At 41.8% G+C, this 25,261-nt stretch overlaps 2 protein-coding genes across 4 annotated transcripts in view; both read left to right on the top strand.

The window, feature by feature from the left end:
- Positions 1-775: 775 nt before the first annotated feature.
- On the top strand, positions 776-19,390 carry ephx4 (epoxide hydrolase 4). Its single transcript, XM_033622442.2, has 7 exons — positions 776-1,303; positions 3,610-3,695; positions 6,288-6,445; positions 10,407-10,535; positions 10,922-11,025; positions 13,445-13,593; positions 18,454-19,390. The coding sequence occupies exons 1-7, from the start codon at positions 1,061-1,063 to the stop codon at positions 18,692-18,694; spliced, it is 1,110 nt and encodes a 369-aa protein (XP_033478333.1). The 5' UTR covers positions 776-1,060; the 3' UTR covers positions 18,695-19,390.
- Positions 19,391-21,381: 1,991 nt separating this feature from the next.
- Positions 21,382-25,261, top strand: part of btbd8 (BTB domain containing 8) — a 38,249-nt gene continuing 34,369 nt past the window's right edge. For 2 of the 3 annotated variants that reach the window (XM_033621488.2, XM_033621486.2), the window contains exons 1-2: positions 21,419-21,555; positions 24,034-24,152. In XM_033621488.2, coding sequence (XP_033477379.2) covers positions 24,049-24,152 — 104 coding nt within the window. In that variant the 5' untranslated portion in view covers positions 21,419-21,555; positions 24,034-24,048. Of the gene's footprint in view, positions 21,556-24,033; positions 24,153-25,261 lie in introns of all 3 variants that reach the window. The other variant, XM_033621487.2, reaches the window with a different exon arrangement.

Here is a 25,261-nt window from a genome sequence, read left to right as displayed (position 1 = left end):
TTTGGTCAAACAAAAAGATTTTACTCTTTGACAAAAAGGTCTATCTCTGTTGGGATCCTTTCCATAATGTTGTCAGACACTTAGAATAATAGTCTGAGCCTGTCAGTAGCAAAAAAAGCACTTTTAATGGACATAAATTGACTTTGCGAACATGCCCCACAGGCTGCTGTTGATCAGTACTGGACCAATTTAAAACATCTTTGTCCCTGTTGGTCACTTAGACACAAAAACACGGGAAAATAGGGTCCAGGTTGAAAAAAACACTGAGGTTTCCCTTTAATTTAACCAGACTGAATTATTTAGGCTTATTAGTTATTAATGAATTCAGTTTGTGCTTCATTTGGTCAGCTCCTGGGCTCCATATGTCAGATCTGAACTCAGATCCTAATCCGTTACATATCCAGTCACGTGAGGGATTAGGCTAATCTGAAATTGGTTAACAGTCTTTATTACGTGTGGCTGTTATCTTGTGCCTGATAAAGGCGCACCTGTGACCGCATTACAGCTGATTAACATATTAATGCGCTGCCCAAAACAGCACCAGCCATACCTGCTTATTAAGTCGTGTTGCAGCATATTGTCCAAGACCTGGTTGGTGAAAGGATTGATAATATAACAGGAATATTTCAGTGGACTAATGAGCACGTGCATGCTGCCTTCTAAATACAGTGTTGTTGCCATAACAGCGGCGTGCAGCCTCCGGTGCTTTGCAGTGATTTTCAGGCTTTCTCCCTGTGAGAAAACTGCTGTGCTCAAATCGCTGTAAAGGAGCCGCATCGAGTGGCTCGTTGCTTGATTTCGGACTTGCCTTGTATAGTCAACAACACCGTCTCCTGCTAAACAACCGCTGCTGTCACACGCAAGCGTGAAATCTGACGTGATGCTCTTGCCACCGTCCCATTCAACCGTTTGTTGGGATCCTCCCTTCAGACAGTCGTGCGTATGCGCTGGTAACGACACAACGGCATTGTCGGAGCTGTGTTTAAACCGAAACGAGCGATTGACAGAGAGAGATCAATAGGTAACTTGATCCGGATTGATTTCCTGCGGCAATGTAAAGATGGCGAGAGTGCTCCACAACTTGCTGATATTTCTAATCAGACTTGCGCTGAAAATCAGAGTTTTGGGGTATTGGTCATTGATATACGGTTATTGTGCTCTTTGCACCATCGTAGCCCTGCTGAAACTTTGGTGGAGCATCATCTTAAGGCCGACAACAACCTTCCAATGGGTGATTCGTGAAACTCCCCCGGCTTGTCTGAATGACACGTCCTTGGGAACCCACTGTTATGTTAGGATCAAGGTAAGGCACACATGCACTTGGACATGGAAGGTGTCTGAAAGCCCATTGTGTGTGTGTGTATGCTTCTTTTGCATGCTGAAAATGTTGACATGTAAAATGCTCCAACACCTTCACTTGTCGTGTCGCGTCGTGCACAAACACAAACAGGCCTGATCTTTGAGCGGATCATGAGGCGTCTGTTTATTGTTGAGACGTCTCTTTTTCTCGGTGGGATCGCGGTTTGCAGGCGCTGCGCTCAGGTGGTGCTGAAAGGACAGCTCCTCCGCCTCACGTCTCTCTGTGCCAGCCTCCAACAACCTATCTGCTCAACATTATGTAATTAAATACAGAGGCATGTCTGTCATGAAAAAACCTTCCCAAACCATGCAGGAATCACTCACATCGTTTATGTAGGTGAGGAAAGTAAAGATGCTGCAACATTAACATTTAAAGTAAAGGCTAAAGTGAAAGTACAGGAGTGCTGTAAGAAAAAAAATACTGCATATGATATTAATGGACTGATTATTGATGCATTTTCATGTAAGATGTATTTTAATTAATGCTATAGCTAGTCCAGGGTGAGTTTATTTTAATTGCTGTGTACTCTGTTGAACAGTTATCCCAGTGGTTCCCAACTGGTCCAATCACAGGGTCCAGATTTCTCCTTAGTCATTAGTTCAAGTAGGTGTCCATTATTCACTCACTTTACAGCACTTCAAAATAAAAGCTCTATGCCAGAAATTCACTGTACTTAAAATAAAGTGCGTTTTGTTTTTTTTACAAACTTGAGGCACTTGCGGTCCATTTAGAAAAGACCCACGACCCACTTTTGGACTGCACCCACTGGTTTAACCCCTTTAACAGCTAATCATGTGCAAAAAATCTTAAAGCAGGGATACTTTGCTTTGCCTGGGGGCCCCTTTTGCAAAACGACGAGGTCAGGGGCCCTGCACATGTGCGCAGGGGCGCTTCTAGGACTTTAGGACATCAGGGGTTCAGCCCAGACCTGTCAAGGGGGTCCAGGGAATCTTTTCCCAGCACTTTTTTTTATTAACAAGCTCTATTTTAATGCTTTGTTATGCACCCTTGCACTTTACGCAGCTTTCAAAATGCTTCGCAGCATCAGTGGGGAAGCAGATTTTGCTCTGCTGTGCACACTTCCTTGTGTTGAACTTGACTTTGATCAGTCAGTCAGATGGAAGGGGGCGGGCATCATGGAAGCAGAAAGAACACAAGATGGAGCTGATAATCTTGGTGTCAGAATACGCGGAGATGTAGAACATAGCGCTAGCAACTTATAAGGCCAGTGATAACATTTCCACCAAACTTCAGATGATTGGTAAACTGTCCAAGTATGTAGAAATCTATGCAGTTACTTACGCAGCACCATCTATGCCACAAACCAATGGGTGGTGTCACAGCGGCTATGTCCATTATTTTCACAGTCTATGGGCGCCATCTAGCTTGCGCTTCCAATACTCACCGAAGTACCTGCCCATCATCACAGCCCTGGACCGTAGTGACAGCATTCAAAGGTGCTTTGTTTTTTTAGGGAACGCACCTACGGGTAGGCAGTTGTCAGGGTGGTTGCCAATTCCTGCCAATAGATGCCCCTAGAGCCTCCACACTGGACCTTTAAGCAATTCAAATAAACTGTTGGTGCAGCCGCTCTCAGAGCACGGGCCCATAAATTAACATATACAGCTGAGTCTGTATGCTTTATGATATTACCACACCCTCAACCTTAATAAATTTACAGTATGAGTCAGACGTGTCGTTAATCCACTTAGAGAATGTTTATTTTAATCCTCTCAGAGTAACCCCAGAATAAGCACATTTTCCAGCCCAGTCGCAATAAAAAATGTTGCATTGTGCATTGCTGCAGACCACTGATGTGTTACATTTGTACATTATTTTTCAGCAGATACACTGACACGTCGCGTTCAAGTTCAAGAAGTGGATAGATTTAGGATGAGTTTCGTGGGTTTTTTTGTGTGTAAAGATTATATCAGACACACGTTATCCTTCAAAGCGGGGTATTTTTAATGTGTCAGCATCCATTTTTTGAAAGGGGTCTTGACTGGAACTCTGCAGCAACGTTCACAGGAGTGACTCGTCCAATATGCACAGTATTACAAGGTTGTGATTCACTGTTGTGTGTTCAGTCAGAAGTAAATAAGGTATTCCTGTATTGCTTTCCTCATAATTAAATTATTACCCACTTGTTTCCATGCAGCTGGTAATCATTTAAAACGCTGACTTGTTTCTGCTAAGTGGCTTTGGATCAGACTGTCTGCATGATGTTTTTGTGTCTTCTTCCCCCTCAGGAGTCCGGCCTTAGGTTTCACTATGTTGCCGCTGGGGAGAGAGGAAAGCCGCTCATGCTGTTTTTACACGGCTTCCCTGAGTTCTGGTAAGTCTGAAGAAATCATGATGGTGGGTGAGTTGTGGTTGCGGCAACAGTCGCAGCTCCTCTTCACTACAGCAGCAGACTGAGATTCTGTTTGCTCAGTCGCTTGGTGTTTGTTACATCGGTCACCTCTCTGAAATTTCCCCTGACTATGAGAAGTCCCTGGCTCTAATGTTTCAGCTGCACTGGTAAATCTCTGCAGAGACAAATCCACGCCATGCAGTGGAGAGTCCTCATTCACAGACATGATTTGCCATCGGGGTAAAAGGGTCCAAAGCATTTAAGATCTCTTCCTCCTGATATGGAATGAAAAACGGTGTTGAGCATGGCTCCTGGATTGGGGCCAAAGAGGTTGTCAAGAGCTGTAAGCCTGGTCCATATCTCTAACATACTATCTAAGCTGCTGACAGGACAGGGATTAATTAACGGAAGAGGGGAGCTCTTTCTGCTTCACTTCCCGCATTCTTCACGGGAATGATGAACTGTGCTGAGAGTGACATGGTTGCAAAGAACACTTAACACGTTCTGAAAATGTGCTAATTCCCGCTCAGAAATGAGAAAGAGGAGAGTGCCTGTGTGTGTCAGAGGGAGGGTGGAGGGGTCCGAGGGGCTTACTTTGCTTTAAACCTCATCTATATTCAAAGATCTGAGAGTTCAGTGTCGGGATCTTACACTGACTCATCAGAATCACAGTCAGAGCTCTGCATCTTGCTTTCCCTGGTTCGATGAGGAGGAGGAGGTGGAGAAGGAGGTGGAGGGGGAGGAGGCGGAGGAGGAGGGGGATTTCAGTCCTGATGAGGAGCCTTTACAGCAGACAAGATCTTCAATTAGGAAGTCATCCCAGTCCACATGATCAGTGGGTGGATTAGAATCTAAAACAGCTTCTATTATACTGAAGTGACCTTCACTCAGCTGGAAAACAAGCTGAGTGCTAGCTTTAAAAAAGTTTGTAAAGTTAGTTTGTAACTATCTCACCAATTTTGCACATCGAGTTCAGTTTAATCATCATGCGAAACACAACTCAGCCTGAGAAAACAGCTGTGTAGATAATGCGCTGTGTGGCTCTGAAGGGAGATTTCTAAAGTCTGAAAAATACCGCTAATGATGTCATCAGGCAGCCCAGTCTCCAGGAGAAAATGTTGGCATTGTACATTTTTGCAAAACCATGGATACGCCACATTTGTATGTTTCATACGTATCATATCAAAGACTCTAAAGTGGCGTAGTTCTGATTACATGTTTGTAAGCTGACTTGGTCATCTAGGGTGGAAGGGAAGGTGAATGGCCTGCAAAGCTGGCAAACAACAAATCTGGTTGTATTTTATTACCCATGACTGTGTTTTTTACCATAACAGTGCTGCATTTCTAGCCAGAATTTTGTCACCAGAGGCCATTGTTTATTACTGAGACATCTCTAAGTCTCACGCTGGAATTGTGTGAAAAAAAAGGTTGTTCTTAACTGAGTGAATGCTGCATTTCTAGCTGGAATTGTGCCACTAAATGTGGTTGTTCTTTACTATAACATCGCTGCATTTCCAGCTGGAATTGTGCCACCAGAGGGAGTTGTTTTTTACCAAAACATTGCTGCATTTCTAGCCAGAATTTTGTCACCAGAAGCCGTTGTTTTTTACTGAGACATCTCTGAGTTTCAAGTTGGAATTGTGCCACTAAAAGCAGTTCTTTTTTTACTGTAAGATCGCTGCATTTCTAGCCAGAATTTTGTCACCAGAAGACATTGTTTTTTTACTGAGACATCTCTAAGTTTGAAGTTGAATTGTGTAAAAAAAGCGGTTGTTTTTAACTGAGTGAATGCTGCATTTCTAGCTGGAATTGTCCCACTAAAAGTGGTTATTTTTTTTACTGTAACATTGCTGCATTTCTAGCCCAAATTTTCCACCAGAAGCCATTGTTTTTTACTAAGACATCTCTGCATTTCCAGCTGGAATTGTGCCACCAAAAACGGTTGTTTTTTAACAAGACATCACTGCATCTCCAGTAAGGATAGTACCTCCAGAAGCCATTATTGTTCATCAAGACATTGCTGCATTTCTAGACAGAATATTGCCAACAAGATCGGTTGTTTTTTTACAGAGACAGCACTGTGTTTCCAGCAGGGGTTGGGCAACCAAAACCAGGTATTTTAAGACAAAACATGATCTTTTCCCACTGTAACTGAGGTTTTTTTGTTGCCACACGTTAACGTAGCATTGTTGAAATGTGAAGTTTCAACATATCTGCTTAAGTATCCAAGGTTTGCAGCAATGTACAATGCTAACATTTATTCCGGGAGACTGGGTTGTATCAGAGTTATCTGCAGACACTACTGAATTCCATTATGGGGAATGTAGGAACCAGTGTTTTGGGACTAAAACTCAAGATATCTGGACTGCTGCCACACGGTTTTTGACCTTTCTTTTCCAACTAGTTTCTTGCGGGTTCCCCAACTCTATGATACTGTGCCATATTAAATTGCTGTAGTACCCCTTTAAAAGGGTATAAGCTGCTGTGGAAGAAACAAACTGTCTCTTTGAGTTTGCAAAATATTCAAAGAAATGAAGGACATAAGTCATCTTTGCATCTGTTTGTGTGCCTCAGGTTCTCCTGGCGTTACCAGCTGCGCGAGTTCAAGAGCGAATTCCGTGTGGTGGCCATCGACATGCGGGGCTACGGGGAGTCCGACCTGCCACTGTCCACTGAAAGTTATCGCTTCGACTACCTGGTCACCGACGTCAAGGACATTGTGGAGTACTTAGGTGAGGGAACGCAGGGGAACTGTGTGGTGCGTAATCTTCAATGAACTCAAAGCAGTGCACACTGTTGTGACAGTGTCTTGAGTCAAAAATAAACTTGTTTATCAGTCTTAAGCTGTGGACAGCCCTCAGGCCTGCAGCATGGCATGACAAACGTCCTGTGACTCATTCTGACTGAACATGGGATGTTGTGCAGATACAGAGCCCACAGACTGCATGCTAACACTAGCAGGAAGCCATCCTGAGGCTGTCTGAACACACCAGCGTCCCCTAATGATTATCCAGCCAGGGTGACTTTTTTTGCTCTTTTACTGGCCAGTGTGTGACAGTTTTTCATTTTTCATTTAGCCCTGCAACATACTGTACTGTACTGTAAGATAACCTGCCTAAGCATTGAAATGTTAGTTTCTAATTTCTGTGACAGAACAGTAGATCGTGTCTTGAGGCTCCATCTTTGTTTTCTCCTTCACACCTGCCACCTCATATCCAAGTGTGTCACAGCTACTGTTGTAGTGCTAATTACCAGGGGTGGGCGATACCACAAAATTTGATTTCGATCTGATACCAAGTAATACACAGCTAGAAACACCGATATATCTAAACTGATGCTATACTTTTTATCATTAAAAGTGACTCATATACTTTCATGTAGGAGAAAGCAGTGTGTCAAGATCTATGAGGTGAATTATCAAACAGCTATTGATGACCAGTTCCAAAAGTTGAACTCAGTTTACCTCAGGACGCAGCCGTCATGCCCTGAAAATTAGGTGCTCAGGAGTGCGTGCGCGCCGCAACAGCATCACTCTCCTTTCCTTTTAGCTCTGTTTTTGGTCTCCACCAGCTCCTGTTTACAGCTAAATGCTCCTCTGTGTTCACCAGCCAGCTGCTGGCTTTGTCTTTCTCCCGTTTGTTAGTGGACCATCTTCATGCTGCATCTGAAAACACAGCTGAGTTTGTTGAAAAACTGAATCGATGAGCTGAACGATGCTAAAATGCTCTCTAGAGCCCAGGAGTGACCTTTCTCTGTGGGCTCATCACCACAAGTAACACCTGTCGTTACATTACACACAGTCATTAGGTCAATTGTTACCAAAAAAAATGCAGCTTTAAATGGTCCCACAACTGGTCCATGTCCAGCCCAAAGGAACCATCATGTCTGTAAATACACTCAAGCAGTTTTTGAACACATTCCTTATTAAATATTTACATTCTCTGAGAGTGTGCTTTTGAAAGAGGTCTAGTTAATGTTTTGCAGCTCCTTTTATCGTTCTAGCTGTCATAGTTAATTTCTTAATAGGCTTTCAGGAGCTAAGTACTCAATAATGCATATTGCTGTGCAAAAGATTCACTCAATGTGGCTGGCTTGCATTGATCACATGATAACTGCTGTACTCTGATCTGTGATTGGACCACAGAGCTTTTTTTGCACCAGCAGTTAAAGCCCACATAGGCCACATTATAAACAATATTCACAGTCAGCTAATGGTGCTACACCAATCTGAGATTTGGCCTTTAGTAACACTGCCCTTTCCATTGATAAAAGCTGAAACAGCCATGGCCTTTTTTTTTCAAAATAAATGCTGGCATTGTACATTTCTGCAAACCCCAGATACATAACATTTGTACATGATTATGTAGTGGATATGCTGGAACATTATGTTTCAGCAATGCTGTGGTTAACATGTATAGGATTACACACAAAATCCACTTGGTTATGGGTAGGAAAAGATTATGTAGTGATGTCTTGGTAAAAAAAACCAACCACTTTTCATGGCACAGGAAATGCAGCAATGGCTCAGTAAAAAAAACAAAGCAGTTCTCATGGCACTATCCCCGCTAGAAAAGCAGTGTCAGGTCACTAAAAGCCAATCATGTTTGGTGCCTAAAAAGCTGCTTGTAAAACAGTGACGGGTTACTATAAAGTACCCTGAATTGGTGCCTGAAAAGCTGCAGGAAAAACAGTGAGGGCTCACTAAAAACCACCCATGGTTGGTGCCTCAAAGGTCTTTTGTAAAACAGCAACTGGTCACTTAAAGAGACCCCAAATTTGTGCATTAAAAGCTGAGGGAAAAACTGTGATCAGTCACTAATAACCAGCCATGTTTCGTGCCTGAAAAGCTGCTTGTAAAACTGCAGGAAAAAAAGTGATGCATCACTAAAATCCACCCATGTTCGGTGCCTAAAAAGCTGCTTGTAAGACAGCAATCGGTTGCTAAAAAACACCCCAAACTGGTGCCTGAAAAGCTACAGAAAAACAGTGACAGGTCACTAAAAACCAGCTATGTTTGGTGCCTGAAAAGCTGCTTATAAAACAGCAACAAGTTGCTAAAAAACACCCTAAATTGGTGCCTGAAACGTTGCAGGAAAATAGCGATAGGTTGCTAAAAACCACCCAAGGTTGGTGCCTAAATAGCCACTTTTAAAACAAGCAAAGGGTTGCTAAAAAAAACACCCATGTTTGGTGCCTGAAAAGCTGCAGGAAAAACAGTGACAGGTCACTAAAAACCATCCATGTTTGGTGCCTAAAAAGCCGCTTGAAAAACAGCAACCAGTTGCTAAAAAAACACCCTAAATTGGTGCCTGAGAAGTTGCCGGAAAAAAGCGTTAGGTTGCTGAAAACCATGAATGTTTTGTACCTAAATAGCCACTTTTAAAACAGCAAAGGGTCCCTAAAAAACACCCTCATTTTGTGTCTGAAAAGCTGCAGGAAAAACAGTGATAGCTCACTAAAAACCATCTATGTTTGGTGCCTAAAAAGCCGCTTGTGAAACAGAAACCAGTTGCTGAAAAAACACCCTAAATAGGTGCCTGAAAAGTTGCAGGAAAATAGAGATAGGTTGCTGAAAACCATGAATGTTTGGTACCTAAATAGTCACTTTTAAAACAGCAAAGGATCGCTAAAAACACCCACGTTTAGTGCCTGAAAAGCTGCTGGAAAAACAGTGACATCTCACTAAAAACCACCCATGGTTGGTGCCTAAAAAGATGCTTGTAAAACAGCAACCAGCTGCTGAAAAAACACCCTAAATTGGTGCCTGAAAAGCTACAGGAAAAACAGTGATGGTCACTAAAAACCACCCATGGTTGATCCCTAAATAGTTGCATTTATAACTGCAAAGGGTCACTAAAAAACCCATGGTTGGTGCCTAAAAAGCTGCTTGTAAGACAGCAATCGGTTGCTAATAAACACCCTAAATTGCTGCCTGAAAAATTGCAGGAAAATAGCGATAGGTTGCTGAAAACCACAAATGTTTGGTACCTAAATAGCCACTTTTAAAACAGCAAAGGTTCACTAAAAAGCACCATGTTTGGTTCCTGAAAAGCTGCAGGAAAAACAGTGATGGGTCACTAAAAAACATCCGTTTTGTGCCTAAAAAGCCGCTTGAAAAACAGCTAGGGTCACCAAATCACAACCAGTTTTGTTGTTTGTTGGTTTTGAACAGTGGTCTACAGCTTGGCAGGCTTCTGCTCCAGCTTCTAGGTGTCATCCAATCACATTGTCACTTCAGAAACATTAAAGTAATACATATGAAAGCTACAAATGCAACATATTTGTGGTTTGCAGAAATGTACAATGCCAACATTTTCTCCTGGCGACTGCCTGAATGTTAAGATGAGGCTAGCTGCTGTGATGAATACCAGTGGGTGTCGATGGTGTGAGCAAAGGTAAGGGGATTAGTTCGAAGGGAACTGTAATGTGATCAGAATCCTTCAAACCAATGCCCTGACCTTGATCTGAATTTGGCTGTATGTCATGAAATACATCCATTTGATGGGTGTAAATGTCCTCTGAGGGATGCAGCCAGCAATAAAGAAGTGAGAACAGTATTGATTTTCTGGCACTGACATGCTTTAATAAACAGGCAGCATGAGCATCCAGCCTCTATTCAAAACAACACAGTGCTGTCTTCTGCTGCAACAACAAAACACTGTCTCATGTCCACTTGTTGTTTTTTTTTCCAAGGATACAACAGATGTTGCCTTGTTGGCCACGACTGGGGTGGGACCATAGCGTGGCTGTTCGCCATTCACTACCCAGAGATGGTGACGAAACTCATCGTCCTAAACAGCCCCCATCCTTCTGTGTTCACAGGTATGATTTCACTATGTGCAGACGGCTGGCTCTCCACATATATTTCTTTATGTAATGACAGAAAACCAATTTTCTTTATACTAATTAGAGAGACTCTGGTTTGGCCCTCGGATTATTAGCATAATTATTATTATCATTAATTAGGAAGTATTATTACTTCAGTTCCATGTTTGCATCCAGCTGGCAAATCCTCTTCTGCCTTAAGGGAAAGATGATGAGAAGCTAATTACAGGAGGCTAATGTGAAGCTGGAACAGCTGGTTTAACTGGTGCAAACAGAGAGGCAAAGTCATTGAGAGTCATCACGTCCACGACCCCGCAGCGCGTGCAAACTTGGCCTTTAATTACTATTGAACAACTGAACTTGTCTCCTCTCCTCTCCTCCAGATTACGCTCTGCGTCACCCGAGCCAGCTGCTGAAGTCCAGCCATTTCTTCTTCTTCCAGCTGCCCCGCTTCCCGGAGCTCATGCTCTCCATCAATGATTTCAAGGTGGTCTGTTGTGTGTGGGCATAAGCAGTTTCAAGGTCAAGGTTGTGTGTGCTTGCGTCTCTGTGTGTGGGTCGTATGCATGTGTGTTCATGTGCATTGGTGTGTGTTCCATGTTGTTACAGTGTCAGGCTATTTTTAGGGTTTGCATCAGTGTGACTAAAGCCTCCTGCTGTGAGAGAGGCTGTAGTAAACAAAGGGATCAAACTATAGCTTATTACCAAATCATACGCTAAACTGGATAAGGGCATTTTGTCGCAAATGAGGCATTAATGTTTTTTTGTTTTTGTATATGTTAAAATGTGGTTTTCAAAATCAGTAATATTCATGATGTTGAAACTTGCAGGTTTACTTACAGTTTTAATGCAAAGTTTACAATTTAATGGGCAATATGCTAATTTTCTTTCGTGTTGAGGGTCAGTTGAGAATATTGATACCACTCTCATGTCTGTCATGCACAACAAAATGCAAGCTCCTTTACGCTACGTGTAAATAATCCAAAACAAGTACTACTGAGGAGGAGTTGAGGAGTCTTGCAGCTGCTCTGTAGTGCGGTGGTACAGCAGTAGATACTTGTGTATTGCTTGCCAGACGTCAGCAGGGTGAGGAGGTTGTTGCTGGGTGGGTTATTGTCTTTGAATATTCCTTGGGCTCTGTGCAGGCACCCCACTTCACCGATCTCACTGTTGCTTGGTGGATGATGTTCTGGGCAGAATTATTCACCTGCTGCAGAGCCCTCCTGTCCTGGGTACTTTCTGTTGCTCCTCTGGAGAGGTTACCAAGAACTTGGCATGGAAATTTCTTTAAGAAATACAGCTGTTTCTGTTGTTTCAGATGCAAGATGACCCTATCAGGTTCTCTGTGGTGCTGATTCCACAGAACCTGAAACTATTTATTTGCTCCACCTCAGCACCACTGATGTAGACGTTGGTGTGAGTCTTTGCCTCCTTTTTTCTAAAATCAAGGATCAGCTACTTGGTTTTGCTGACGTTGAGCAGTAGGTTGTTCCTTGTGCACCACTCTCCCGATACTGAATCTCATCATTATTTGTTCTCTTTTATGTATTGCGCAGTGTCTTCTGTGCTGTATTTGCTGCTGTTGTTGTTTTGATATCTACACACCCAGGGACAACGGATGCAAACTAGCCACCAGCTAACTCTGTTGCAGTTACTTGTAATTATGCACTGTCACTGCAAAAACAAACAATAATATAAATAAAATAATCTGGTCGATGGTGCTGGTGTTGTCTACAAACTTCACAACAGAGTTCTCTCCAAGTCAGGGGTTGCAGTTGTGGGTGTAAAGTGAGAACAGGAGAGGGCTGAGCACACAGCCCTGGGGGGTCCCCAGTGTTCAAAACTACAGTTGGGCAGCTGTGGCCACCAATTTGAACTAACTGGGGTTTGTTTGTGAGGAAGTCCAATATCCAGTTGCAGACTAAGCTAAAATAAGCTTAACTAAGCTAAGCTAAGCCAACTGGCTCCTGGCAGTAGTTTCATATTTATAGTTTAATGATTGAGCAAATAAACATATTTCCCGACATGTTCAGCTTTAATTTCCCCAAAGAGCTGCACACGTCATTCAGAGCATAGATTCAGAGTCTGAGCTGAGATTGCCTGCACATGGCTCTCAACATGGAGGTGGCTGAGCCAGTGGCTAGAAGCTAACAATGCTAATAGCGCTAATAGCACAGACAGTGCTAACAATGGCAACAGTGCTGACAGAGCTAATGATGTTAACCTGATGGGGAGGGTGGTCGTTTCGCTTAGGCTGTGTGATGATGCTTACTGTTTTCAGCAGTAACTGAGCACAGTGCAGAGTGGCGGCGATTAGCTAGCCAATACGATACACACGCAGGGACTCACATGCAGTAACATGCACACGCGGCTGGACCATCTACCACAACAAAGAACACAAAGGCTCAGAGGCTGCCATTACTACACTACAAAGCAAATTGTGATTTGCTGTTATATTAATGCTTTGAATGTTTTATACAGAACATTTAACTCTAAGTAACTTACAATTTGCAAGGGAAAGTGTTCATTTAATTTATGTATTTACTGATTACATGACTGGATAAAGTTCCTTCAAGCGTGTGTTGTGTTGTGCGTGAGTTTTCAGAATTGTTAACTTGATGAAGGTCTAGCTATTGAAATGTCACAATGCATTTCTTTTGCAAGTTAGACAGAGTGCAGGAGTTTGTCTGCAAATGGAGTTTTCAAAAGTAAAAGCACAGCATGTCACGTTGTCTAGCCAGCAGTAAGTCAGGGTGCCAGAGCTGTGACTGAAGGTCATGAGAGCTGAAGTACCTTTACTGACTCACAGCACAGTGACCACGGACATCCTTCTGTAAATGTTTCCTACAGCAAATTGTACCAGACACATAAATTCACCCCAGTGTCTGCTTCTGTCTCTGCCGCAGGCTCTGAAGGCCTTGTTCACCAGCCGCAACACGGGGATTGGAAGGAAAGGCCGATGGCTCACTGCAGAGGACCTGGAGGCCTATCTGTATGCGCTCTCACAGCCGGGAGCTCTGACTGGAGCACTCAACTATTACAGGAATGTTTTCAGGTGGGGAGCAGTTCACTGACCAAAAGATGGATTGTGTCAAAGATTTTTCTCAAGTTTTGTAAAGATTTAGAAATAGCAGCAGTGGAAGAAGTATGTGTCAGCACCTGAATGAGGTGCGCACTGTTTTTGTAGATAGATAGATAGATAGATAGATACTTTATTGTCATTGCATATTATAACACAATGAAATTTGGTTGGCAGCAGTCCACTCAGTTTAGTGGCATGAATAAATCAGTGATCATATTTCGTAACACTTTCCAGTTTGAACAGCATGTTTCCTCAAAACGGTGTGAAACAATGTGCAACAGGCTTTGAGATATATTTTCTCTCGTTTGGTTGGTGAGTAAGAAGTGTACAGAAACATGTATATGAACCAATCTTTACTTGACATGACATTAAAAACCTTACAGATAACACTAAGTTGCACTTTTTGTGCTCGAACACAACAGGCTCTTCCTGGCACTCCTCTATCTGACACTGAGTCACCTCTCGTGAAATTTTAGAACGAGACTTCTCCTTGAGCAAGTAGTGAAAGGTAAAGCTGCTTTCATACCCCCATGCACTATGCCCTGACAGCCGCCTACCCCAAAAGTTAAAGTGGCTGCTGCCACCATGGTCCGCAGCTGTGATGCCAGGCAGGTGCTCTGGTGAACAATGGCAGAAGTGCAAGCTAGCTTTTAGTTTATCAGTCATGTGAAGTTAGGTAGAAATGTTATTCCGGGCCCAGTTTTTTTTCTGGATGTCTTTATAGCTACATCACTGGCGCCATAAATCCAGGTACTCAGACACCAATATATTCAGCTCCTTCATCTTGTCTTCTTTCTAATTCCGTGATGCCTGCGATTTGATGGGCTAAAACCAGGCAGCAAACATCACAAGTTCAATACGGTGACCTCAGTGCAGCAGAGCAAAATCTGTGTGCGTGCACATGGGCGGCAACCGCTTTATACCCTAACCACCTTGCTCGAAACCACTTCCCCTCTGTTGCCTTCCCCTCATTGAAATGACTGGAGGTGGCAAATTACTGCACGGCGGTGTGAAAGCCCCTTTCGTTTCTCTGTAGGGTCCTTCCTGTAGTGTTGTCAGACACTTACAGCAACAATCTGAGGCTGACAATGGCCAAAGCAAACACTTTTTGTGGACATAAATCAATGGTGCACGGTTTACCTGCCAAAAATGGAAAAACAACACGCACATCTTACCCAGTTTAGGGTTGGGTGCTGGACCAAAAAAGTTCACATGTAAAAACAAGTAAAGTCTGCACACCAAAATAGCTCCAGTGAAGTATAATTTATTTAAAGCATGACGTCATGAAAAACATCATGCTTTAAAAAAATTACACTTGACTGGAGCTATTTTGGTGTGCGAACTTTTCTTGTTTTTGCATGGTTTACCTGCAGCTGCAGTGCTCTTTTTGACCAGTTTCAAAAATTGTTGTTCCCATTAGTTACTTACACACAAAAACATGGGGAACTAGGGTCCAGATTGAATACCACAGTTTCCCTTTAAGTTAAAAAATACTCTATTGTACTGTTCTGCTCATAAGTGTGTGACCAGGCAGAACACGTTTCTTTTATATTTCATGGGATTCAGATTAAATTGTAAGGCATCCCAGAATAGTATAATCATTTAAAAACATAGCAACAAAGAAATACTGAGATGTCCATGCCCTTAATTCTTAATAGTGTGTATTGCCTCTCTTAAGCATTAATGATGGCTCGCAGTCTTTGCAGAAGTTGTGTACAATGCCCTTTATTCTCAAAGGTAGTAAAGCTACCCAATTTCCTTGGCAAAAAGCCTCCAGGCCCTGTAAATTCTTGGGTTGTCGTGCATGAACTGCACGTTTGAGATCTTCCCAAAGTAGCTCAATGCTACTGAGGTCAGGAGAACCATGAAGGCAACTCCAGAACCTTCAGTTATTGTTGTTGTAGCCACTGTATCGTTGTCATGTTGGAAGGTCCAAGTGCGTCCCATGCGCAGCTTCCAGAATGAAGAATGCAAATTGTCCTCTAGTATTTTGTGATAACAAGCTTCATTCATTCTGCTATCAATTTTGACTGAATTCCCTGGGACACTGTAGGCACAGGGAACCAAAAACATCAGTGACCCACCTCCATGCGTCACAGTGGGGATGGTGTACTTTTCGTCATAGGCCTCGTTGACTCCAAACATAGCATTTATGGGTGTGACCAAGAAGTTTGACATATTAAAAGTGGCCTGCATGATCAGGTGTGTAAATTTATGAGCACAACTGTAAGTAAAAATCCTGCATTGAAAGTGTCTTTAGTGACTTAAGTCAAAGTAATTAAGTAGTAAAAAAAAAAACGTCCCCTGTTAGTAATATTATGTGTATTTATAATGTAATTATGATCACTGATGCGTTTATGTGTAGGTACCATTTTTACTGTTATAGTTGGAGCTAATTTTAATTTTTACATTCTGCTGTGTAGTTTAATCTATAGCAGTGAATCATATCTGACCTGCATTAGTGACAGGAGCAGGTATGCTGTTGCCATAGGAGACCATTTCACTGTTACTGCAGCTCTTACTTTGTAGTCAGTGTCAGAGTTTGGTCACGGTTGGTTATTCTATACTGTGATCACACAGCCACGTATAAGTCTAAATGATGTGTAGTTCTCAAAAACTTTATGTTATATATTGGGTGTTGTGCAAATGGAGAGCTTATATAATGTTCTTATTCAATGCAAATTTAGTAGCACCATCTACTGTCAGAGCTCTGAAGGACAGGAAGCTGAATCTCTCCCTCAAGGCCACAGTGCTGTCAAATATTTACCTTCACATACACCTTTATTCTGACACGTGAGACGGACAAGCAGAGTGATAGGCACAAATCAGATCAAAGAAAATATCAGTTCATGTATTTTTGACATGTGAGCTGTACATGCATGGCTGAGCGCGCCATCTGCTCCCTTCTCAAGCAATGAGTTCTCTCAGAATAGCTTTTATATGCTTACATAAAAGAAATATCACTGACCCATGCCCAATTAGTCTCTCCACAAGCGCATACTGTACCTAAGCACCAGGGACACAAATACATAAGCACACAGAAACATCCATCCACCTATCTTTTTTATATTTATATCTCCACTCATCCTGTCCAGAGTGGTGGTGCATGGCTGCAGCCGGCTCTGGAACATTTTGGGTGAGACGGAAAGTAACATGAAATTCATTGTTCTTTATTTTATTTTTCTCCATTTCTGTTATTGTTTGTTTTTCTTTTTATGGTGAGGTCTGTGTGGCCCCATGGCCTCTTCTGACATTTTTTTTTTTTACTATTCGGATTTTTATTGCAGTTATATGTGTGTGCAAAAATAAATAAAAACAAATAAAGTAAATACAATTAAATTAAAATGAAATGAAATAAAATGAAATAAAATAAGATAAAATAAAATGAAATTAAATTAATTGAAATAAGATAGAATAAATAAAGATAAAATAAAATAAATTAAAATAGTAGTAGTAGTAATAATAATAATGTATTTTACCCATTTAAATGGGAGTTCTGAATATAAAATTTCAGAAAGGAGGCCTTTTTGATGAATCTATCTAGAGGCATGTTTGGTTTGTCCATTTTGGGCTACTGTAGAAACATGGCAGGCTCCGTGGATGGGGGCCCATTCATTATGAAGATATACACGGCTCACTCTCAGCTAACGAAAACACATTTCTTTGTTTCAGGTGATTGAACAATGATGAAAACATAATTGTGAATGCTGTATTCCATTTCTGCCAATAGATACCGCTAAATTGCACACACTGCACTTTTAGAGGGACAGTTGACTTCAAAATCACAAGTGCATATTTTCCTCCTATCAGTTGTGTTATCAGTTTAGATTGTTTGGGTCATCAGTGTAGGAAGTGTTGGGTTGTTTTTTTTTGGTGACAGCGCAATTGCTGTATAACGTGTCCATTTTACATGTGCATCATTTTGCCCAATGGAAGGAGGCATGTTTTTATTGGCTGACAAAACATTCTCACTCCGACCTTGTCACATATCTCCACTTGGTCATGGACTTACTGTGTCTACAAATGACGTGCAAGGTAGCCTGGTTGTCTGTTGTTGATGCTCTGGTACACTGTGTCAAGTTCAGCCTGTTACATACACCTTGTCTTTTCAAAACACACTTCTGTTTTCATAGGAAATGTACAGTTTGCATACAGTCTCTTTCAAAATAAACGTACATTGGTACAACATTTTAAAAAATAACAGGGTTTGGCTTTACATTCAAACAGGAAGCAAACACCAGCCTCCTGGTTAAAAGTCCTGTCCCGACTTTTCACCCCCTTAACTTACATTGTTGTCCAGCCAGGTTTCCCCCTGACATCATCAGGTGCCGTTACACACTGACAGTGCCTGGCTGCGTATCATGCAAACATGAGAGGGTAGTTTTTTGTCAGTGTCTGATGCGGCAGTATCTGCCCAAGCACCGGGTTGGCTGACAGTGGTATCTCCAGCTGTGACGACACACTGGCTGGCATGAGTGTGACTGTAATATCTGTGCACCGGGCCTTTTGATCTTATAGCATAAGTAATATCAGCAGTAGTCAGCTGGAGCTGGAGACGCATGATAGACAGAGGTGTGAATGGCAGTGTGTCTCAGCTGTCCACTTGTGTTTGGATCAAGGACACATATGCTAACATCAGGGGTAAACAGGCCTGGAGTGAGAGAAAGTAGACATCTCTACAGCCGATACCTCCAACAACTGGCACTTTGTAGCACTACAGGTAGAAGAAATATGTGCTTTTGATTTTGGGGTGAACTGTCCCTTTAAAGTACATTTTCCCCTTAAAATCTTTCATACATTATCTTTTTTTTTTTTTTCCCTCTGTCTCCTTAGCTCCCTCCCTCTGAGCCACAACCACGTCAGGTCTCCAGTGCTGCTGCTGTGGGGTGAGCGGGATGCCTTCCTGGAGCAGGAAATGGCCGAAGCCTGCCGCCTCTACATCCGGAACCATTTCCGTCTCAACATCATCTCTGGAGCCAGTCACTGGCTGCAGCAGGACCAGCCTGACATTGTGAACACTCTCATATGGACCTTTCTCAAGGAAGGAGAGGGACGCAAAAGCTACAGGAACTAAACCCACAGCGGGGGCCTCCTCCGTCCCCTCCACTGTCCCCCTCTCGCTTGCCACACCTGGAAACCTGGAATATGCCTGTGATACCAAGCAACATAGTGATAATGCAATCATTCTTTAAATCTTTCACATTTCAACTATTTTTTAAAGAAGTCAGCAGTAAAGGAAAGAATCAAAGCACACTTCACCTGGAGAGGACACTGAGCAGAACGTGTGATACATATTCAAGATGTTTTTGCACATGACATCCGCCTTAAAGTTTGTCAGTTACAGCATTACAAATGTGTGGCAAAAATCTCCTCGTGATTTGTATTGTGTGGTGCCTTTTAACTATGGAGTTGTCGCGGTGTAAAGCTGTCCTGAGAGACTGGGATGTGGCGTCGTCTGCTTGTGTGTTTCACCGGGTCGCTCCACTCTTCTTTGGGCACAGTCCTTTGGGGAGCCATGACTCTCCCAACTCCCTTTATCAGGTAGTGCTGTCTAAAGGAGGTTTCTTTTTTTTGTATTTTTTCCTCAGAGATACTTGCTCAAACGTAGAGAATGTTGTTATTTTGATCTTCCTGTATAGAAATGTCAGTGATGGTTGACTATTGTACTATTTTGTATCTATTCCTACACACTGCATTTTGAAGATTCACTGAGCCAAGTCTACACCATTTGATTTTATAAATAAATTGAGTGTCAATCTGTTGGACTACACTTCTCTTTATCATTCCTGACCTGTTTTAAGACAACGATAACAACAGTGTTCAAAGCTATGCGCTGTCTCCGAACAGTCACTTCAAGCTTTCACACAGGAGAGATGAAAAACACCAGAAATAGCAATGATGTTCTGTTAAATATAGCACAGAGCCACAGAGTGACACAGCAGTTGACGTTGGTTATTTTTGGCCTCCTCTGTAGAAGAAACATTTTGATATTTTTATTTTAGAATCATATTTATAACTTTCCAACAAGGTTTATATGCCAACAGAAATGTAGATGTGGAATTACACTGATGTGTGTGTTCATCAGTCTTACATAAACAGGTTTTAATACTGTGCCAGCACACACACACACACACACACACACAATCACTGCAAAGCTATTTAGAGAAGACATCATTCAGGAGATGGGAGATGGACAAGTGTGTCTGTTTGAAACCAGCAAAAATTGATTACTTATACATCTTTAACAAAGTCTTTATTAGCCATTAAAACCCATAAGTTTCAGTTTAACCCCTTTAAATTATGCTTTATCATAAAGTTGTACCAGTATTGCACCAAATCACTCTGCCGTGGATCTCACTACCCTGCAGGATTTGACATCTTTTGTGTTTCTGCTTCTGTAATGCTGATCCAAACAGTTACAGTCCCGTTTGCAGTGACATCATAGGTTAGGGGTAATGGTGTAGGAGAGGACGATGACATCAACGCCAGTTCGTGGCAAGCCATTTGCTGCCTTCAAATACAGTCGGAAATATGATTAGTTTCACATATTTTGGTTGGTATTTGTTATGACTCTTAAAAAAAATAATAAAAAGAAAGTCAGAATTAGAACAAGGATTATTACCGAGTAGGTTTTCACTACATTCACTTAAAAAATGATCTGTTTCAAAATAAAAAAAGCTGCACATTTGTGCAGAGTGTGTGACAAATAGAATAGAATATTACAAAGATTGATGCAAGGATGATTATAATTGTTTGCTATTTTTGATAAAGTCTTTGTTTTGATTTATCCAAAATAGAGGAATGAGACTGAACCATAATTTTATGTAACACTGTGTAAATTAAAAGATGGTAAATGGTGCCTTTCTAGTCTTCTGACCACTCAAAGCGCTTTTACACAACACGCCACATTCACCCATTCACACAGAACAGCCACTGGGAGCAATTTTGGGTTCAGTATCTTGCCCAAGGATTCTTTGACATGAAAAGTGGAGGAACCGGAGACCACTCAGTGGACACCTTGCTCTACCTCTGAGCCACAACTGCCACAGATTAAGCTTTTTAGTTGTCTGTTCTCAGTGTAGCTTTCACACAACAATAGAATGATTAAAATAAAAGGCACCTTTGAGCAGTGCACACACTTTTTATACATTCTTTGGACCATATTTTGCAAGTTTATGCACACAGCTACCACTTCTAAAAATTGCACAGCTCTTTAATTTATACAGCTTTGTCATTTATAGTCAGCACATTATACATATTTATATATTCTTTTTAGATATTCAAATACTTTTTAGATACTCAAATACTGCAGCACATTGCACATATTTTTTTTATATATTTTTACATGCCTTGTACTCGTATTTACTTCTTATTTCTGCTTCTTATGATGCTTTTATAGTATTTTTTCATATTTTTATTGTAATTTTCTTCTATTCAATGTCCCCTGATTATTTATATATGTACATATATTTATAATAATTATATAATATAATTCTATTCATTTATTAATTATCTTAATATTTATTTATTGAATTGTTTATTTTATCTTTTTAATTTATATCCTATTTTCGTATTTATTTATTTTATCGTCTAATTTATTTTTGTTGTGGTTCATGTTATTTTTTAATTAATGTAATTTATTTTCGAAGTTTGTTAGAATTCCGAGATCAGGCGCAGCACCTGAACGCATCATTTGAGAGGGCACGGCGCCTTCCTTGTTCGCACTGCGCATGTCCCGCTGCTTCCGGGCTGTGACGACATGTCCACTCCTTCTCCGTTTGGCTAACCGTGTCATAGTGGGGCGGCGAACAGCGTGCAGCGGTGATGTCAACAACATCGGTCAGTGGGTCAGCCCGTTAACGAAGATAGTGTAATTATGCCCGGTACCGAACCTCACACTAACAGACAGTTAACGGCTGCGGTTCATTTCTCCAGGTTTGTTTTCATCGCCGGTTATTAACGGTTCAAGGTTCATTCAGAGAACTAACTAGTAACGGTCGCCAGCGTTAGCTAGCGTTAGCATGCTAGCCACGAGAGGAAAATGAGAGTAATGTTATTTAGCTTGTAGCTAAAACCGTGTCCGACAGAGACACAGCAAATACACGCGTAAACATAGATATGTGTGTGTGACTATACCTGAGTGTGTTTTATTTTAGGATACGTTAAACTTATATTAAAATAGAGATAAACTGGTTCTTCTTGGTGGCAGTATCACTGGTGTTTTCCCCTGGAGGCTAAGGGAAGCCGGGGTTCTATCATTGAAGCTGTTTTAATTATAACATTACGGTTAAATATTTTTTGGTCACATAAGAGTGACTGGATTTGAGTCGTGCCCGTGTCTTCCCGTTTTAATTGATTTACATCATACTGGTAAGCAGCGCCTCCCCGAGTTACAATGGTGGTAAATGTGAGTGAGTGTGTGGTGAAAGGTGGTGGTTACTGATTTAATCATGTCACCTCACCCAGGGGAGTCAGGTGGCTGGCAACATGGCAGTCAAGAATATTAAAGCATAAAAATGGAATCAGATGTGACTAACTGTATCTATAATGTGGTGGTACAAGCTGGTAGATTTAGGGACTGTTCTTTACTTATCAGAGGGAGGTGGCTGTGGTGTGACTTTTTTTTTTTACCCTCCCCAAAGCTACAAATATTTTTCCTTGAGCCTCCATGAGTGCCTGCTGGAAAATGCATGATCCTCCCTCCACCATAAATTAGTTACTAGATATTAAAACTTACCCTTTGATGTTTGAAAATTAAAAGTTTAGGATGACGTCCTGGAGTTGAGAAAGGTTTTTTCACTTGTCCTGCATGCTGGTTAGTTTGTGTTTGAACAGTTTATTTTTGGCCAAATTTTAAATAAAATGTAGAATAAAATGATTTTGATGAAATATAATTATTTTAATCCCATTTTTGTGTGGTTTTTTTAATTCTGAGGGAAGCATTTGTCATGAACATGATGTGTCCCAGGACTGTTGGGAATTTGAAAATACAGTGATAATTTCTGTCTTACTGTATTTGGCTATGATAAATGAGAATGTGGATATAAGCAATGGAAATGAGTTTCCTTCGTGGGGTGGCTAGGCTCAGGCTCAGAGACAGAGTGAGGAGCTCCGTCATCCGGAGCGAGCTTGGAGTAGAGCCACTGCTCCTTCGTGTCAAAGAGGTCAGTCAAGGTGGTTCAGGCGCCTCCTGTTAGAAGGGTTCCGGGCACGTCCCACTGGTAGGAGGCCCAGGGGCACAACACACTGGAGGGATTACATATCTCATCTGGCCTGGGAACACCTTGGGGTCCCCCAGGAGGTGCTGGAAAGTGTTGCTGGGGAGAGGGCTGTCTGAGATGCTTTACTTGGCCTGCTGCTTCTGCGACCTGGCCCTAGATAAGCGGATGAAAATGGGTGGATGGATGGAATGATGGATGGATGGATGGCCCTATGCTGCATGTCATCCTCACTTTCTCCCCCTTTCACGCCAAAGCTGTCCTTTTGAATAAAGGCACATCCAAAACCAACAAATTCTGCATTAAAAATAATAAAAAATACAACCTGTAAAATGCGTGCACCCCTCCCCGAACATAAAAAACAAAAGTCCTTTTCCAGTGCCTAAAAAAATAGTTGACATGCCTCCCCCTTTTAGCACTACCCCCTCCCCCCTCATAAGTAACAAACAGTCCCTAGGGAAGTAGAGATGTACTGATACCACTTTTTCCTTCCCGATACCAATTCCGATCTCTGAACCTTAGGTATCTGCCAATACCGAGTATCGATCCGATACCAGCGTTTAAAATAAAAATGGATGGAATATGAATTGTTGTATGTCTCAACTCCTAAAACTCTATGTAAAATATTAAGAAATAAATACTTAATAGTAGAATGAATGCCATAAAACTTTTTTTTATTATTATTATCCAGTGTTGACACAGATCAAGACACAGATTAAAGTGCAGCCACACAATTTGGTGAAAAAGACATTTTAAAGGCTACAGTACAGTGCTTTTTAAACTCTGCTTCATTTCTGTTTCATTTGCCTGTAGCGTGCGCATGCGTAATGACGTGAGGCAACGTGGTATTGGATTGGTCATAGGCTGTACTCGCCAATACCCGATACCACATTTTAGGCAGTATCGGAGGCATTTCTGATACTGGTATCGGTACAACTCTATAGGGAAGTCAGGTGATGTTGGCATCATATGCTCATAAATATTAAAGCTTGTTGTACTTCAGCACTATGTAACTGTAGGTGTACTGTCTGTAAAGCGGTACAAGCATATTTATCACATTTTGTTCCTTTTGCAGTTTTATAGACGACCTGTCTGATTTATTTTGCGTCCTCAAAATGATCAAACAACACACCACTGGGTTTTGTCTAGCCCTCCTCTTCTCGAGGCTGAGCTCTCTGTCTTGTCTCTGTCTTAGGAAACCTAATGAGCCATGATCACCACAGAGGCTGCGAGGGAGTTCCAGGCCAAAGAGCGCAAATACAAAGAGCAGCTGAGGAGATGTTTATCATCTGCTTTATCTGCAGACCTTCACAGGTAAGGCATGTGACTGCGTGCACTGAACTTCAGAGGCCGGGGTTAAACGTTCAGGGTTCCTGCAGAAGATCCTTTAAAGGTCTTTAAAGGCATCAAATTTATGAATCTAAAACAAAGGCCTTATGGTGTTAAGATGTTTTAAATCAATCTTTCAAAAGTCTTAAAAATGCTAAGACATGGGAAGCAGGTTTTTGGGAAGTTCATGTTCAACAAAACGCGAAGTCGCCAAGCATTGCCAACTTGCCAGCAAACGGCAGGTATTTCCAAGTTGTTTTCTGCCCTTGTCTCTGCCACACAATGAAGAGGTCACGCTTTATATTACTATAAACACATTTGGGAAAACATTTTTCTAACCCTACCCTGTGAATAACAAAGACCTGTGTCTTAAAGTTTTCCCTTTGAGGTCAAAGATATACAGGGCTGTCAAAGACTTTGTGATCTCTGTGTGCAGCTTCTTTTAAAGGCACTTGAATGGTCTGTCATCATCCAGTCAGTAACACTGAACCAGCATAAAGAACCCTCTGGTAGATCCAGTTTATCAGGATCGTTGCTGTCATCTCACCAAAACACACACACACAGTCCTCCAGCAGTCATTCATAGCACAAGTGTGAAAATCGCCCAGACCTGCAAATACTTGGGAACCGTGTTTGATGACAGATTGAGATTTGGTGAAAATACAAATGTCTCTGTGAAAAAGGCTCAGCAGCATCTCTACTGCCCACATAAACCAGACTAGATCAGTAGTAGCATCTAGCAGTGCAGATTGCAGATTTCAACCAGCTAATAAACAAACCAAGTGATTTAAACCGGTAAAAACACTGAATAAAGCAGTTGCATGACACGTCAGTGTTTCTGTGACACTGTTGGGCAAGTTACAGATGACCCGCTTGCCCAGCACCTGCAAATGATAATATCATGTGCGCTCACCGTATTTCTCATCTCGATGTTTAGGATGTTTTTATCATGAGCTAAATTATTGCAGAGGTCTCCTCCTTTCCAAAACAAAACTGTTCCACGTTACATATCATTGTCTCTTTGATGTTGTTTGGCATGTTGGAGACAGGCCACTAGCCCAGCACTTGATAACGTAAGGATGCACTCACACTGG

This window comes from Epinephelus lanceolatus, chromosome 6 (assembly GCF_041903045.1).
Source record: "Epinephelus lanceolatus isolate andai-2023 chromosome 6, ASM4190304v1, whole genome shotgun sequence".
Classification (NCBI taxonomy): Eukaryota; Metazoa; Chordata; class Actinopteri; order Perciformes; family Serranidae; genus Epinephelus; species Epinephelus lanceolatus.
The sequence above is the reverse complement of the archived record's forward strand: the minus strand, read 5'-3'. Positions and strand labels throughout refer to the sequence as shown.